Source organism: Haliotis cracherodii, unplaced genomic scaffold (assembly GCF_022045235.1).
Source record: "Haliotis cracherodii isolate W230 unplaced genomic scaffold, xgHalCrac1.p SCAF_13, whole genome shotgun sequence".
Taxonomy (NCBI): Eukaryota; Metazoa; Mollusca; class Gastropoda; order Lepetellida; family Haliotidae; genus Haliotis; species Haliotis cracherodii.
This window is the reverse complement of record NW_027266268.1, coordinates 2,158,675-2,176,121: the sequence shown is the minus strand read 5'-3', so window position 1 is coordinate 2,176,121 and position 17,447 is coordinate 2,158,675. Positions and strand designations below refer to the sequence as shown.

Genomic DNA, 17,447 nt, shown 5'->3' with positions numbered 1-17,447 from the left:
CTCGATTCTGATTGGTCAATCAGATGTATCAAATCACAATAAGTTTGGAAAAAAGTCTCAGCCTGAAATAGAAAACCCAGCCTCCATCTTTTTAAAACAAATTCAGCCTCAGTGAAAACTCTCGACAGCAAGCTTGGAAAGCAAAATACAGCATAAACATTTATATCAATAAATATAGTTTATTGAAATAACCTGAACTAACAAGTAAAATAAACTTTCCCAACCAACATTGGTTGTTCCTAAAAACAGAACAGGATCAATATCAAATAAGAAGCAATTAACAACACCATTACAAGTTATGCCATGAATGAGAACAAAAAGGCAGGTATTGTGTCGACAGTTTGGAGGATGGGGATAGTTGTTCAACCATCAACCATCAAGACTGACATCAGCAAATGAAACTCCCTTGAATAAAATCAGAATGTCACAATTGTCAGCCAGTATCATGTATGTCCACCACTGGCATCAGTGCAAACCCCATGTGGCAGACCATGTGGGAAGGAGAGGGCCTGTGCTTACTTACTTACTCACTTAAGTTGGAGATTTAACGTGCGCTTTCCGACTGCAAGCGTATGTCGCACACGGGCCCGCCAGTCCATTTTGTAGTTTGCGAAAAGGGAAAAAAAGGGAAAGTGCCACCGAGGAGGGTTTTTTAGGGGTTGCTTATATTAGGATTTTGAGGGTGTGTGTGAATGGGTGGACTAAGGGAAATGTTTGTGGTGGAGGGTTATTTGTTTATGTAGTTTTTATTTGTTTCTTTATTTGAGATTTAGAATCGGTTTATTAGGCCAGTTGTAATTGGGCCAGGGCTTGGCATTTTTGTGCGTTATTTAGTGGGTTTAGGATAGACTCTAGAGTTAGTCCCGTATTTAGGTTTAGAGTAGTTTGTAGTATTGCTCTATGTATTTCGTAGTGGATGAGTGCGTGTTCTAGGGGTTTCTTGTTGGGTGCAGTGTGGGCACGTACCCGTGGCGTGTAGTTTAGCTATTTTAAGGTGGTTGTTTGATTTGGTATGACATGTTTGTAGCTTAGGTATGGCTCTGTCAGTTGTTTTAAGTGGGTTTAGTGAGGGTTTTTTAAAGTATTTTCCTAATTTGACAGTTTGAATTTTGATAGTAAATTTGCCATTTTTTTTGGACATCGTTTGTTTAGTATCGCTTTTGATTTCTGATTTTGGAGATTGGAAGGTTTAGGCTTATGTCTTATAGTTTTAGGGACAATTTGGCTATTTTATCTGCGATTTCATTGCCGAAAATTCCTAGATGTGCGGGTATCCATATAAATTCTACGTGTTTCCCTGCATTAGTTAGTTCGTTTGAGCTTTTTAATATTTGATTTATTAGTTTTGTGCGGTTTTTAGTGTTTTTTTGTTTTTGAGGGCTTTGAGTCCGCTGAGGGAAGTCGGTTAGGATAAGTAATTTTTGGTGTGTTTTTTAAATTACTGGTTGTGAAGAGCTGTGGTGGTTTTAGCGATGTTGGGGTCGGGTTTTTTATTTAGTGTGTGGGCGAGTGTTGTCTATTTTGGGAATTGGAAGTTTTGGGGTGTAGATATTTGAAGGTTTGGTGTTTTGTATTAGATTATTTAGTTTGTGTTCATTTAAGTAGTTTGTTGTTCTTTGTGATATTGGGGTCAGTAGTGGGTTTTTCCGGGCTAACGCTTGTTTTTGGGGGGCTTATGTTGTTTTTTAAGATGTCTTGGATTAGGGAGTTTGATTGGGATGCGGCCCAGAAGTTTAGGGCTAGTTGTTATCTTCATAATTCTAGTGGGATTTCTCCTGTTAAGGCCTGGAGTGCGGGGCTAGAGTTGCCTTGTTGAGTTCGGGCGATTAGTTTTAAGGCCTGATACTGGATTGAGTTTAGTTGCTTGTTTAGAGAGTTGTTTAATGTGTTGTATATGGCGCTACCGTAGTCTAATTTAGATCGAATTAGTGATATGTATAGTGATAATAAGGTATTTTTAGAGGCTCCCCAGTTAGAGCCCGTGAGGCATCTGAGCGTGTTTAGATCTTTACTACATCTGATTTTGAGGTTTTTTTTATATGAGCATCCCATGTGAGATGCTGATCGAGGATTAATCCCAGGAATTTGGTTTGTTTTTTGTTAAATACTATTCCCTCTTTTTCAGGGTTTATTGAGAAGCCCCATTTGTCTTCCCATTGTTGAATTTCATTAAGTTTTGGGCCATTTTAATGCTTTTTGTGAGGATCCAGAGAGCTCCATCATCTGCGAATTTGGAAGTGTTTACTTTAGGGGATAGTCCCTCGAAGAGATCATTAATCGTTACATTGAAGAGTGTGGGACTTAGGATGCTGCCCTGGGGAGAGCCATTTTCTAGGAGACCTTGGTCCGATAGAGTTTGGTCTATACCAACGGTAATTTTACGGTTTGTCAATTGTCAGGAAATCTTGGATGTAGTTTATTATTTCACCTTTAAGTCCTATAGTCCTTGTAGTTTTTCTATTAGCCCGTTGTGCCAAACCATGTCGAATGCTTTGGAGAAGTCTAGAAAGATGCCTGTTGTGTATTGTGTATTGAGATGGCCTGTTTTAATGTCCTGCTCTTATCGGGCGAGGGGCGGTCGGGTAGCCTAGTGGTTAAAGCGTGGCCTGGTCAGCTGGTTTATTAGGTTTAGGGATTGGTATGACCAGAGCTTGTTTCCATGGTGTTGGGACCTGACCGTTTAGGAAGATGAGGTTATAGAGCTTTAGTAGGTTTTTGAGGAGTTTTCGGGGAGTTGTTTAATTATCTGGTATGAGGTTAGGTCTAAACCTGGGACTGTGCCCTTTTTGCTGTTGTTGATGACGTGGAGTAGCACCTCCATTGTGTATGGGAGATTTATTTCTAATTATTCATCTTTTGGTTGTTTGGAAACTTTGGTTTCTGTTTTTAGATGTTCCTGAAATTTTGGTTTAAGTTGCTGTTGCTGCTGACGGCCGACAAGCGGTTTGCTAGGTTATTAATATTAGGTGTTTTTTGTTTGGCGTTTCTTTACTCTAATGGCGTGGATTTTACGCCAGACCGTTCTGGCGTCTGTGTGGTGGTTAATTCTTCCAGTTTTTAGTTTTAGCTGTTTTGAGTAAGCTTTGTACTTGCTGGTTTAGTTCGTCTGCTATTTTTAAATGCTTGGAGATACGTTTGGCTTTATTAAATACGGTTTCTCCTAGTTTGTTCTATTTCTTCGTTCCACCATGGTACCGAAGTTTTGCATATTTTGGTTGTTTTGAAAGGGATAGAGTTTTGGGCTGCGTTAATTATATAGTCTGCTAGGTTTTTGCAGTAAATCTCGGGGTTGTTACTTTCTAGGTCAGCAAGGTTAGCTTGGTTGCAGATTTCCTGAAATTTGTCCCAGTCGGCCTTGTTATATTGAAATTGTGATTCCTGGTTTTGGTTTGGTTTGGGAATGTTTACCCGTTTCCCGTGAGTACCCGGATGATATAGCAGAAACCTAGACTAGTTCGTGGCCTGTGCTGCGCAATTCGTAAGCTCATTTGTCACTTTTATTGATAGTATACGGGCGTATGGTCACATTGATCAACAAAATGAAATACAGTTTTGGAAATAATAAGGAAATGTAGGTATCTTTGTGGGTAGCATCGGTAATGGTGACGAAGTTTTGGTAAGGCATTTGCTTAATAATTGTGCGATTTTCGTTTACACTATTCTGACTTGCAACACAAAGTAAATATTTTTCCTGAGCATTGCTTATCTTATCGTGTTTATATTTTTTACAGTTAAAATGTGCAAAATGTTCACTAAGGAAATTTATCAAACGCCTGAATATTCAGTTATTTTACAAATTGACTGAAAAATATGTCCATCTGTATTATTATGACAACGAATTCCAAACATTTTTATCTTTAATACCATTACCAAGAGACTGAAAATGTTACGAATAAAAGTACATTTCTATATTTGTTTGCTTCTTATCCTACATAATAATCTATTGTGATGCTTTTAGGCCCTTTTGATTGTCTTAATCAATTTTAGTCGATCTGTTAAATAAATGGACAGATTTTTCAGTCAAAGTGACTGAAATATTTACACATTTCATAAATTGCCGGAGAGAATCACATTTTACAAACTGTGTATTATTTATGTCATATAATTTATGTGTATAATTTTAGGCAGCTTCCTTGTCCGAGGAATGTATCCGTGAATATCCACACAAAGGAGTGTGAGTGAGTGAGTTGGGTTTAACGCCGTTTTTGATAGTATTCCAGTTATATCGCGGCGTGTCAGCTTAATGTGGGAGGAACGCCCGAAGTGATGCAGGTCTCAGACCTTTACCACTTCGGCACACAAAGGAACAATATCCCACACGCCTGCAGCTGTACAAAGAAACCTATTCGATGTCACGTGTCACTGTAACAATCAAACATTTTAAAATACATCGATTCGGGATATTATAAGCTGTGTTCGTTTCTCAACTGATCACTCTGATTATTTCAGGTGTTTCACATAGGTGTCAAGTCTCAAAGGTCGGCTGAGAAAGCCCACGTGACAACTATTTTCATAACGTCGATCCTTTGACGACTAGGGACGATCCGTTGATTTACAAAAAAAGTAAATCAACTGATCTTTCATCTCTTGCTGGGCTGCCACGTGCATATTAGAAAACACACATTTCACAGCACCTCAAACCTGGATTTAGTTTGAATAATTACCCCAGACACAATAAATGCCAAATGGGAACCTTTGTCAGGTATTCTGAGAGGTGCTACCACTAATTGTACCTGTAATAAATTCATTAACTGAGCATCAAGTGAATGACGACAAATACACAAGTGTAGGGTTATACCAGAAAACGTAGATGACAACAAGGGAGTAGTAATCGTATTATCGACGCAATCCAAAAATACTTTCACTGCATGGATACTTTGTTTTATTATTAAACTATAACAATCAGGGGTATTTCCAAATGACGGCACCCGATGAGCGTGTTCAAGCTGAAAAAAGAACCATGTCTTATGTTAAAATGCTCTCTCATTCCACTTATTGTTTTGTTAAACTTGGGATGGTCATTCGTCCTATCATACTTTTTGTCTGTTTTCGTTTTTGAGCCCTGGAGTAAATTTGAATAAAAAGTTACTCAATTAAAATTGGGGAAATCCGGAAAGAAGCCCAGGGCAGTCCGGGTACCCCCCGTGGACACGGTGAATGCGTCTAAGCCCTGCTGAAACAGGACACACGAGTCTATATAATAGTTAATGGTAATAAGGGGGTTCAGCTATTTTGACTGAACTTATTCGTGGGAAATATTACAATAGAGAGGCGTCACATGAATTATAGATATATGGGTCATTCTCTAAAAAAGTAACATTTTGGCCAATGAAAAATCAACGAATCAGAATTCATTTTTGAAATGTTTTTGTTGAGCAGATAAACAACATAACAATTACTGAATACAAGTGTAAAGTATGCAGGCTTAATATGTCTTATTTTCCTTTTTGCAGAAAACTATTTTTGGCATTTCTGTACCAAATGTCTGTGCTGTTACCGTGCATAAAATTCAGTTTTTGTCACCGAACATAAATCTAAAATGAATTAAATTTATGATATGGTTGTTGCATTTGGGCATAGTTCAAATACCAACAACATTAAAATTTCATTTATTGTCTTTACTAAATTATTAGACTGTAAATATATGCATACAATGGAGTTATTTGCAAAAAGATGTACGATAACTTGTCTGCTGCTTACACTGAAATGGAACTACCATTATTCTATAAGGTAATAATAGTTATTACACTCATTTTATGAATTATATATATTTTTGTCAGCAGAGTTGAACCAATTATAACTTTTGAGATGGCAGAAACCTGGTGACAGGAAAGACATTCACGGTAACAGGACAGACAACATGGTAACAGGAAAGACAAAATATTTTGTAATTGCCAAAACTATAATAACTATTTCTGTGTTCTGTGTTTCAGAAGTAAAGGTAGTCAAAAAAAGGGAAACTCAATGAATGTGCATATCAAAGTGTTAGGTGTATTTTGTATGTGACCTTAATTAGATAAAAATGTGAGGTTTGGTAACAGCACAGACAAGCAAAAATTCATAAACCAATCTTATGTGGAATTGCTCATCTCAAAAAGAGAACTTGATCAGAAACTCTACCAACAACCTTAATGGCACTTTTTGAGGTTATTGTTGCTTATTCCAAGCAAAATGCTGTAAGGAAACGAGAATAGTCAACTTTCAAAACTTCAACAGTAACAGCACAGACAAAGTCTTTTACCAAATGATAGCATTGTATGATAACATTCAGTAAATCATTCTTGACCTCATTCATGTGCACATATAAACACAGGTTATTGTTTGCCATGAATTGTTTCCAACATATCTTCCCACAAAGAAGACTCAACACAATAGTCAGAGGACAGATATTTTGGAAGGCTCTGGTACAAAGCTAACTATGTCCTCAAATTGGTACCAGCATTTGTCTTTAAGTTTGTGTGGCCAGAAGAAACAATTTGCATTGACGTGCTTTCCCGCTTTATGCATATATTCCACAAAAACTTCACCTAGCTCTGTATCTTCAACATAACCAGGATATGATATGTTATACACAATGACAACGAATTCATTTGTATCAACTGGCTGGTGTACTTCCTTTTGTCTTTCCATCTTATCATCGTCTGAACTTTGTACCATTTCCTTACTTGTCTTTTGGTGAATTTCATCATCATTCAGACTCTCCATTCTGTCAGCACACACCTCCTCTTCTCTCTTTCCCCCACTCATACACTCCATTCTGTCAGTACACACCTCCACTTCTCTCTTTTCCCCACTCATACACTCCATTCTGTCAGTACACACCTCCACTTCTCTCTTTCCCCACTCATACACTCCATTCTGTCAGCACACACCTCCACTTCTCTCTTTTCCCCACTCATACACTCCATTCTGTCAGCACACACCTCCACTTCTCTCTTTTCCCCACTCATACACTCCATTCTGTCAGCACACACCTCCACTTCTCTCTTTCCCCACTCATACACTCTATTCTGTCAGCACACACCTCCACTTCTCTCTTTTCCCCACTCATACACTCCATTCTGTCAGCACACACCTCCACTTCTCTCTTTTCCCCTCTCATACACTCCATTCTGTCAGTACACACCTCCACTTCTCTCTTTCCCCACTCATACACTCCATTCTGTCAGCACACACCTCCACTTCTCTCTTTCCCCACTCATACACTCCATTCTGTCAGCACACACCTCCACTTCTCTCTTTCCCCACTCATACACTCCATTCTGTCAGTACACACCTCCACTTCTCTCTTTCCCCTGACTCATACACTCCATTCTGTCAGTACACACCTCCACTTCTCTCTTTCCCCTGACTCATACACTCCATTATGTCAGTACACACCTCCACTTCTCTCTTTTCCCCACTCATACACTCCATTATGTCAGCACACACCTCCACTTCTCTATTTCCCCACTCATACACTCCATTCTGTCAGCACACACCTCCACTTCTCTCTTTTCCCCACTCATACACTCCATTCTGTCAGTACACACCTCCACTTCTCTCTTTCCCCTGACTCATACACCCCATTCTGTCAGCACACACCTCCACTTCTCTCTTTCCCCTGACTCATACACTCCATTCTGTCAGTACACACCTCCACTTCTCTCTTTCCCCTGACTCATAAACTCCATTCTGTCAGTACACACCTCCACTTCTCTCTTTCCCCTGACTCATACACTCCATTATGTCAGCACACACCTCCACTTCTCTCTTTCCCCTGACTCATACACTCCATTCTGTCAGTACACACCTCCACTTCTCTCTTTCCCCACTCATACACTCCATTCTGTCAGCACACACCTCCACTTCTCTCTTTCCCCTGACTCATACACTCCATTCTGTCAGCACACACCTCCACTTCTCTCTTTCCCCCACTCATACACTCCATTCTGTCAGCACACACCTCTTTCCCCTGACTCATACACTCCATTCTGTCAGCACACACCTCCACTTCTCTCTTTCCCCACTCATACACTCCATTCTGTCAGCACACACCTCCACTTCTCTCTTTCCCCACTCATACACTCCATTCTGTCAGCACACACCTCCACTTCTCTCTTTCCCCTGACTCATACACTCCATTATGTCAGTACACACCTCCACTTCTCTCTTTTCCCCACTCATACACTCCATTCTGTCAGCACACACCTCCACTTCTCTCCTTCCCCCACTCCAACTCTCCATTCTGTCAGCACACACCTCCACTTCTCTCTTTCCCCTGACTCATACACTCCATTCTGTCAGCACACACCTCCACTTCTCTCTTTTCCCCACTCATACACTCCATTCTGTCAGCACACACCTCCACTTCTCTCTTTTCCCCACTCATACACTCCATTCTGTCAGCACACACCTCCACTTCTCTCTTTCCCCACTCATACACTCCATTCTGTCAGCACACACCTCCACTTCTCTCTTTTCCCCTCTCATACACTCCATTCTGTCAGCACACACCTCCACTTCTCTCTTTCCCCACTCATACACTCCATTCTGTCAGTACACACCTCCACTTCTCTCTTTCCCCTGACTCATACACTCCATTATGTCAGCACACACCTCCACTTCTCTCTTTTCCCCACTCATACACTCCATTCTGTCAGCACACACCTCCACTTCTCTCTTTTCCCCTCTCATACACTCCATTCTGTCAGCACACACCTCCACTTCTCTCTTTCCCCACTCATACACTCCATTCTGTCAGTACACACCTCCACTTCTCTCTTTCCCCTGACTCATACACTCCATTATGTCAGCACACACCTCCACTTCTCTCTTTTCCCCACTCATACACTCCATTCTGTCAGCACACACCTCCACTTCTCTCTTTTCCCCACTCATACACTCCATTCTGTCAGCACACACCTCCACTTCTCTCTTTTTCCCACTCATACACTCCATTATGTCAGCACACACCTCCACTTCTCTCTTTTCCCCTCTCATACACTCCATTCTGTCAGCACACACCTCCACTTCTCTCTTTCCCCTGACTCATACACTCCATTATGTCAGCACACACCTCCACTTCTCTCTTTTCCCCACTCATACACTCCATTCTGTCAGCACACACCTCCACTTCTCTCTTTTCCCCACTCATACACTCTATTCTGTCAGCACACACCTCCACTTCTCTCTTTTTCCCACTCATACACTCCATTATGTCAGCACACACCTCCACTTCTCTCTTTCCCTCACGCATAGACACAGTGTTTGAAGTGATCATGTAAAATTACTTTCATTTAAAGTTGCTAAATATGTTACATTTCTTAATTATGTACAACAGTCGGGCAAGCAAATTGAATAATTGTTCATTATTTGTGTCAACTTGGTAAAAATATCCTAAAATGTCTTTGCTGTCACTGAAAAGTGTCTGTGCTGTTACCAAAGTTCTACTGTGCAGTGTAATCAGTGTTTATTGACCCAAATGTTAATGGAAATTCATTTTTGCCTGTAACTAACAAAAGCCTAAGAGGTAGAGTTTTAAAGACACTGAAACATTGAACAAAACTTTCTCAAAATCTCTATTAAACACTAAATGTCTGTGCTGTTACTGTTACGTGTCTGTGCTGTCACAGTCACTCATAGACACTGTGTTTGAAGTGATCATGGTACATTACTTTCATTTAAATTTGCTAAATATGTTACATTTCTTAATCATGTACAACAGTAATGCGAGTAAATGAATAATTGTTCATTATTTGTGTCAACATGATAAAAAAAATCCTAAAATGTCTTTGCTGTCACTGAAATGTGTCTGTGCTGTCACTATTAAAAGTCTGTGCTGTTACCAAAGATCTACTGCGCAGTGTAATCAGTGTTTATTGACCCAAATGTTAATAATATTCAGATTTTCATGCAACAAGCAAACATACAAAATACATTACCATTCATGTTTTCTTTGTCTTTTAATATATATATGTTGAAACATTTATTGAACACTATATGTCTGTGCTGTTGCCTAAATATGTCTGTCCTGTCATTTGTTTTGAGGTGACAGCAGAGACAGTGACAGGAGAGACAAACTATGACATAATGCCAGCTTAGGACAATGACTTTTCTCTTGCACTAACAAAAGCACACTGGTTGAGTTCCATTCTGACAGTCAAATATACTCATTATATTTGATTTTGTTAATAACAATTTCGAAACCCAAAATGCATGGTGACAGCACAGACACCTACAAAAAGTACACATCAAAAGACAACATTTACCAGTTATTTTGAAGACACTGCACCAATATAAATTGCTTGAGCATATGGTGCCATGATAGTACTGGAAAGGAAGAGACCTGCAAAGACCTTAGCCTTCTGGCTTACCAAAGGAGCAATTATTATTTGTATTTGTACTATCTGGTGACAGGATAGACACTACTACTCTGGATAAGATTACTGTTTCCAAAAATAATAAATCCAAGTGGAAAACCAACCGCTTTCTGCTGTTATCAGCCTTTCATGATGTCATGCTACATAAATCACCAGGGCTTTGGGAAGTATTTGTTCCCAGAGACTTAAGATAATTTGATAAAGTTTGATTTTTTATTTGTGGACAACAAGTTTCTGCACTTTTAACGTATTTTGCTGGCTAACATAAGGTTATAGCAGCAATTTGATCAGAATATTACATACATCTGCTAAATATCTTCATTATCAAGTAATCTGAAAACATGAATTATGAGTTGTTTTCAAGAAAATTCATTTGGACAGGAAATGTTATTTTTTTAGAGAATAACCCATATAGTCAGGCCATTCATTTATTCCCTCGGGTTACTGACCTTTTCTTTCTTTTTTCGACCTACCATCCAAACCCCTAACACAACGTTGAATGAAATTTGTTTTATTTCGACCGACCGACCGACCAAACGCTTCAGAAACAAAATCCGTAAAAATGGAATATAGCCTGGTTTGGACGAGTTCGTAAGTTCACGAGTGCTCTGGACATTGCACTGCTTTGGGTTATGTGACATATCGAGGGCCGTGAAGAGAACACGTGATTGATCATATGACAGACAAAATGGCCGCGTGGAGAAGCATTCGGAATTTGACAAAAACGATATGTTTTTTCATTGGCGTTGCATTGGTAGGTGTACATTCAAGTGATATGGTGAATCAGTAGATGTATTTGTATGACGATAAATAATTATTGCTAGGTGACAATAGAAACCCGATAATATTTCATTTATGATTTCATTATGTTTGATGGGGTGAGGCGAAGGCATGCAACTAAGTTAGGGTCACATGTAGGCTAACTTTGTAGGCTAACTTTGTAGGCCTATTAAAGTAACAATATATATGTATTAAGCAGTCTGAAAGCATGTTGTGTTTGATTCGAAAGTAATGTGGGTCCTTGGGTCCTTGAGGATTGCTCCTGTGATACAAGAATCTAGGGACCCACTAAAATCCTTATTGACATTATGACAAGGATCAATTGACTTCCGGGATTAATTTGTAACCGTGATGTATGAAAAACCCTTGGGATATATATAATATAGGCCTACACTAGTGTCTTATGATTTGTGTCTTTGTTGTGTAATGGTGCATTCCGCAATGATATTCCAGCTATATGACATTGGTCCTAAAATAGAACCAGACAAACCAGCGATTAATATTACGAGCAATGGTACTCACTGTCTGGGTACAATCACATGTAATTAATCAAGTACCGAGTCTTACTGCCTGATCCATTTAGCATCTTACGACAAGAATAGATAGATTTCTGGGACCAGTATAGGCCAATACTTACCCAGACTCCACACAGGTTGTGTCATATGTAGGCCTCATGTATGGTTTATACCCTTGTATTCATGTACATGTAATATAGACTTGTGTCAGATATAATATAGACTCGTGTCAGATGTAATATAGACTCATGTCAAATGTAATATAAACCAGTGCCTAAAATAGTATATATACACATCATATGTTGACCTAATATACATTTGTGCAATATGTACTATTCAAGGATTTAAGTTGTATTTGTTGACGCATCATGGTAAATTTGCACACGTGAGGCACTGTCTTCATCAGCTGATGAATGTCAACAAAACAACAACTTCAATCCTTATCTTGACAAATACATAAATCATAACAAAACAATCCATTAAACATCAAACTTTAATTATTTAAAGCGAACTATATCAATGAGGAGAGTTGTGACGTCGTGACGTCATCGGTCCCAAACATTCCATTTGGAGTGACATCCCTTGGTTTTACAAACGGTAGAAAATGGCGGCAACGGAAATGTCATTCACTCGAAATGAGCACCCAGAAAAAGTTAGTGTTGGAAAGAAATTTAGACATGTCTGATGCTGAAAATGGATTGATATTAATGTTCTGTGAACGGTGTGTGTTTGAGTCATACTACTGCTGGTGATGACCGCTTGAGGTGGCCGTTTGCATTTCCCAAAGCAATACACGGCAGTATGGAGCTCAATGATTTCTTTCGGTAAGTTGAGCATTCTCTTTTTCAGCTTGGAATGGATCCTTCATGTCAGTGACCCGACATACACATGATCTGTCTGGACTCAAATCCCACATCATTCATAGCCTGAATCAAAGTCGTCAGTTGTCCCTAATCATTTTTAATGTTATTTTAGACATTGAGGAATTCCCCTAACATAGTTCTGTATGATTCCTCTCGATTGACAACGTAATCACATGACATACTTATGTTCATCGGGAAATGAACGACAGTCAGCTTGATAGTGTTCACCAAGGCGAGGTCACCCGCTGCTGTTATTATATACAGTTGTGTCAGATGTAATATAAACTAGTGCCTAATATAATATATACATGTCACATGTAGGCCTAATATACATTTGTGCAATATGTACTATATACAGTTGTGTCAGATGTAATATAAACTAGTGCCTAATATAGTATATATACATGTCATATGTAGGCTTAATATACATTTGTGCTATATGTACTTTATAAAGTTGTGTCAGATTTAATGTAGACTTGTGTCAGATGTAATATAAACCAGTGCCTTAATAGTATATATACATGTCACATGTAGGCTTAATATACATTTGTGCTATATGTACTTTATACAGTTGTATCAGATGTAATATAAACCAGTGTTAATATAGTATATATATACATGTCACATGTAGGCCTAATATACATTTGTACAATATGGACTATATACAGTTGTGTCAGATGTAATATAAACTAGTGCCATATATATTATATATACATGTCATATGTAGGTCTAATATACATTTGTACAATATAGACTACATACAGTTGTGTCAGATGTAATATAAACCAGTGTTAATATAGTATATATATATACATGTCATATGTAGGACTAATATACATTTGTACAATATGGACTATATACAGTTGTATCAGATGTAATATAAACCAGTGCCTAATATAATATATATATACATGTCATATGTAGGCCTAATATACATTTGTACAATATGGACTATATACAGTTGTGTCAGATGTAATATAAACTAGTGCCATATGCAGTATACAGTTTGTGTCAGATGTTATATACATGATATAAATATTCAATATTAGACTTTGGGGACCTCCAGCTTTTAACCTGGGATTCCTACAATTGAAGGATACCCAGCAAAATTCTACGTTGTGACAGTGTTGTGACGTTGATTTTCGTTGCTGCAACTTTGTGAGGTTACGTTGCCACAATGTAAATCTGTAGACTCCCTAGATTGGTTGCTACAACGTTGTGAGGTTACGTTGCCACAATGTAAATCTGTAGACTCCCAGATTGGTTGCTACAACATTGTGAGGTTACGTTGCCACAATGTAAATCTGTAGACTCCCAGATTGGTTGCTACAACGTTGTGAGGTTATGTTGCCACAATGTCAATCTGTAGACTCCTAGATTGGTTGCTACAACATTGTGAGGTTACGTTTGTTGTAGCCATTATATGTGCATATGTATTATCCCAATTAACATAATGACACAGGCTAGGGAGTGAGGTCTGATTAATTTATTTTCTGCCGTGATAAACCGACACCCTGGAACAATGAATACAATAATAAACATACAATTATATCTAGTACATCAAAACCGAAGCAGATTAAATAATAATCTACTACACTTATAAGCTATACATGATATATCATTTATAACATTTCACAATTATAAACTTAGATATGTAAGTTTAATGGATTTACACATTTAATATAAATATGGTACAATAAATATAATATTATGTTACAATGCAAGCAATATATAAGTATATATATACCCGGTGAATCCCACTGGGGTGTATGGTCGGTGGTCACAATCCCTTGTAAATATATCAAATCCCTCGTGAAAACCTGTTCATGATATAAAATACATCATGAAGGTATTTTTATCTACACAGATGAACATTACATGTAAACTATTATCAACTTATTAATACACAATACAAGTTACAGAATACACAAATGTCCTAGATTAACACAGACACACATATAGTGAAATGAAATTTATCTAGTAATCATACACTCACCATGCACACACTAATACTAGTAAATGTGACATGTTTGAATATAATTAAGGATCTATATAGACATTTATTAAACTTAAGTGATTTGCATAATTATACTGGCATAAAATACAATTATAACTTTAACTACTAACCTTTATATAAGTATATCCTTTCTTCCAGTCCAGTGCACAGTGAAGTAGTAATGCCAAGTGCAGGGTGAATACAAAGGGGTTTGAAAGTGGGACACAGAGATTTAAAACTAGCCAATCCAGAGGACGCCTGGGCTTACACTCTGATTAACCACCAAGCAGTTGACTGACCCACTAAGTAAAACATGACATTAGAATAGGGCTTTAATGATAATACTTGACATACAACTACTTAAGTATGCAGCCTGAAATGAGAAATACAATAAATAATTCTTGATTACTGCAATATCTGAAATATACAAAATAACATTATTGACAACATACATAGTAAATTAAAAGCTAATTAATAAAAAATGATTAATATATATACAGATCTACTATCTACCACACGTTGCCACAATGTAAATCTGTAGACTCCCAGATTGGTTGCTACAACATTGTGAGGTTAGGTTGCCACAATGTCAATCTGTAGACTCCTAGATTGGTTGCTACAACATTGTGAGGTTACGTTGCCACAATGTCAATCTGTAGACTCCCAGATTGGTTGCTACAACATTGTGAGGTTACGTTGCCACAATGTCAATCTGTAGACTCCCAGATTGGTTGCTACAACGTTGTGAGGTTACGTTGCCACAATGTCAATCTGTAGACTCCCAGATTGGTTGCTACAACGTTGTGAGGTTACGTTGCCACAATGTCAATCTGTAGACTCCCAGATTGGTTGCTACAACATTGTGAGGTTAGGTTGCCACAATGTCAATCTGTAGACTCCCAGATTGGTTGCTACAACGTTGTGAGGTTACGTTGCCACAATGTCAATCTGTAGACTCCCAGATTGTTTGCTACAGCATTGTGTGTAAACCAAAATATAACCAATGCAGAATGTTGTCACAACATCTATGTCTTATGTTTAAACACTTTTTTTGAAAATATTGGGACAGCGAATGTTTTGCATATATGTGGAGGATAATACAACCAATGCAGGACGTGGTTACCATGTCCATGTCAAACATTATGACAACGTATATCTTGCTTATATATATATTCATACAACACCTATACCAGATTTTCTTGGTGTGATATCAACATATGAAACCAAAGTGGATCCATTCGTGTGCAAGCATGTCTAGTTCATGTGTGGAAGTCATTCCCAAAATTGTAATAAATGGAAAGCATGATATATTCCTGCAACAGAATCCATAACAAGTATGGTCTGAAATAGGGTTTTCTATGTTGAATGAAAACAAAACAGGAATTTGAATTCATAACTTTAATTCCTTATATTGTATGTGTTGTCCTAAAGTTAGTCTTCATCTGTTCTTGTAGCTGATCTCTGCCAAATACAACAGTGCATAATCAGCCTACTTGTACTACAAGTATAACATGTTACTTTACACATAAACAAACTGTATTCATTACCTTAGAAAGTTCCAAAACTTGTAATTCAATATCTATATTGATTTTAATTCATATGAATATTTAAGAATTGACTTCAACATGCTTTTTGCGTAAATTGAGGAAGAAACATTTTTACCGGTAGACAATTCACTCAAAATGTGCACATGATACTACTTATTTATCATTTTTATATTCAATAACACCAGAGACCATATAATAGACTATTATATGACGGCAATACAAAATCAGTGACATCTGGTCCAGCACCATAGCAACCCAAGACCAGCTCATTCTATTATCAGCCAATCAGGAAACAGTAGTCCATTAATGGGCGTGGCCTTATTATTTTTTGGGTTTATGGAAACATAAACGCAGACTTGTTTGCTTGGTTAACATATCGAATTCCACGCAACCACTTGCTCTTTCATATCATTTTAAATATCATGATAAATAATTTTGTTCACATACTTTAAATGATGCGTTGGGGTAGCCTAATGGTTAAATAATTTGCTCGTCATACCGAAGAGTGGGGTTCGACCCCCTGATGAGCACAATGTGTGAAGACCATTTCAGTTGTCCTCCGTCATGATATTGCTTGAATATTGCTAAAAGCGGGGTAAAACCATACTCACTCACAAAAGATGGAGGAGGTGATAGAAAATAATTACTGATACCATCTTTTACTGTGCATTTCAACAAAATAATGTTTCTTCTTTAAATGTTCAAAAGTTTCAGCTACACCAATTATAATTCTGAATGGTTGCATTTTCACTGTTATTTCTGATGCACTAACGATATCTGTGAAAATAGATAAACCAGGTAAATACCTATCTAACCCTTCTACCTTGCTGTTTTTTTAAAAAGAATTTTTTAACAAAATAGGGACAGTGATGTAAATGTTCAGTGTTTGTTGGGGACACTTGTAAGCATCTAGAAATTAGTGAGGGGTGCTTATTGGTCAGGGTGCTGACTTTATGTGAAAGGATGGTGGTTCTCTGTCCTTCGGCTGATTGCATGTGCTCATGCTCTGACGGTGTGGGTAAGGGACGCTCCCTTGGATGGTCCGAACTGGGCCATGAATTTACAGGCTACGTTGATGTAAACAATAAACTGCCAAACACAAGTACATACAGTGACTTCCAATGTTGTGTACTCTTGTGTGACTGTTTGCCTGTAGGTAGGGCAGCCAGTCCAGTGTGGGAAGGCAGCCAGCAGTGTGGAGACAGTGCACATCATCTTTATGAACCACCTTGGTGAGTACAACAGATTATCTTGGATGTAGGCAGACAATAGAACAGATCAAAACAATGTTCAGTGTTCAGTTGAGGTTATTTGTAGTGAAAAAAAGTTACATGACAGTTAGTTACCCTAATGCCAGGCACCCAGGCATTGGTTCCTGAAACCCC

The 17,447-nt window shown here is 38.1% G+C and overlaps 1 protein-coding gene across 3 annotated transcripts in view; it reads left to right on the top strand.

Annotated features, from left to right (window-relative positions):
* LOC139459490 (uncharacterized) overlaps positions 1 to 17,447 on the top strand; it is a 57,428-nt gene that overhangs the window by 7,927 nt on the left and 32,054 nt on the right. For 2 of the 3 annotated variants that reach the window (XM_071240942.1, XM_071240940.1), the window contains exons 1-2: positions 11,038 to 11,119; positions 17,223 to 17,294. In XM_071240942.1, coding sequence (XP_071097043.1) covers positions 11,038 to 11,119; positions 17,223 to 17,294 — 154 coding nt within the window. Of the gene's footprint in view, positions 1 to 11,037; positions 11,120 to 17,218; positions 17,295 to 17,447 lie in introns of those variants that run through there. The other variant, XM_071240943.1, reaches the window with a different exon arrangement.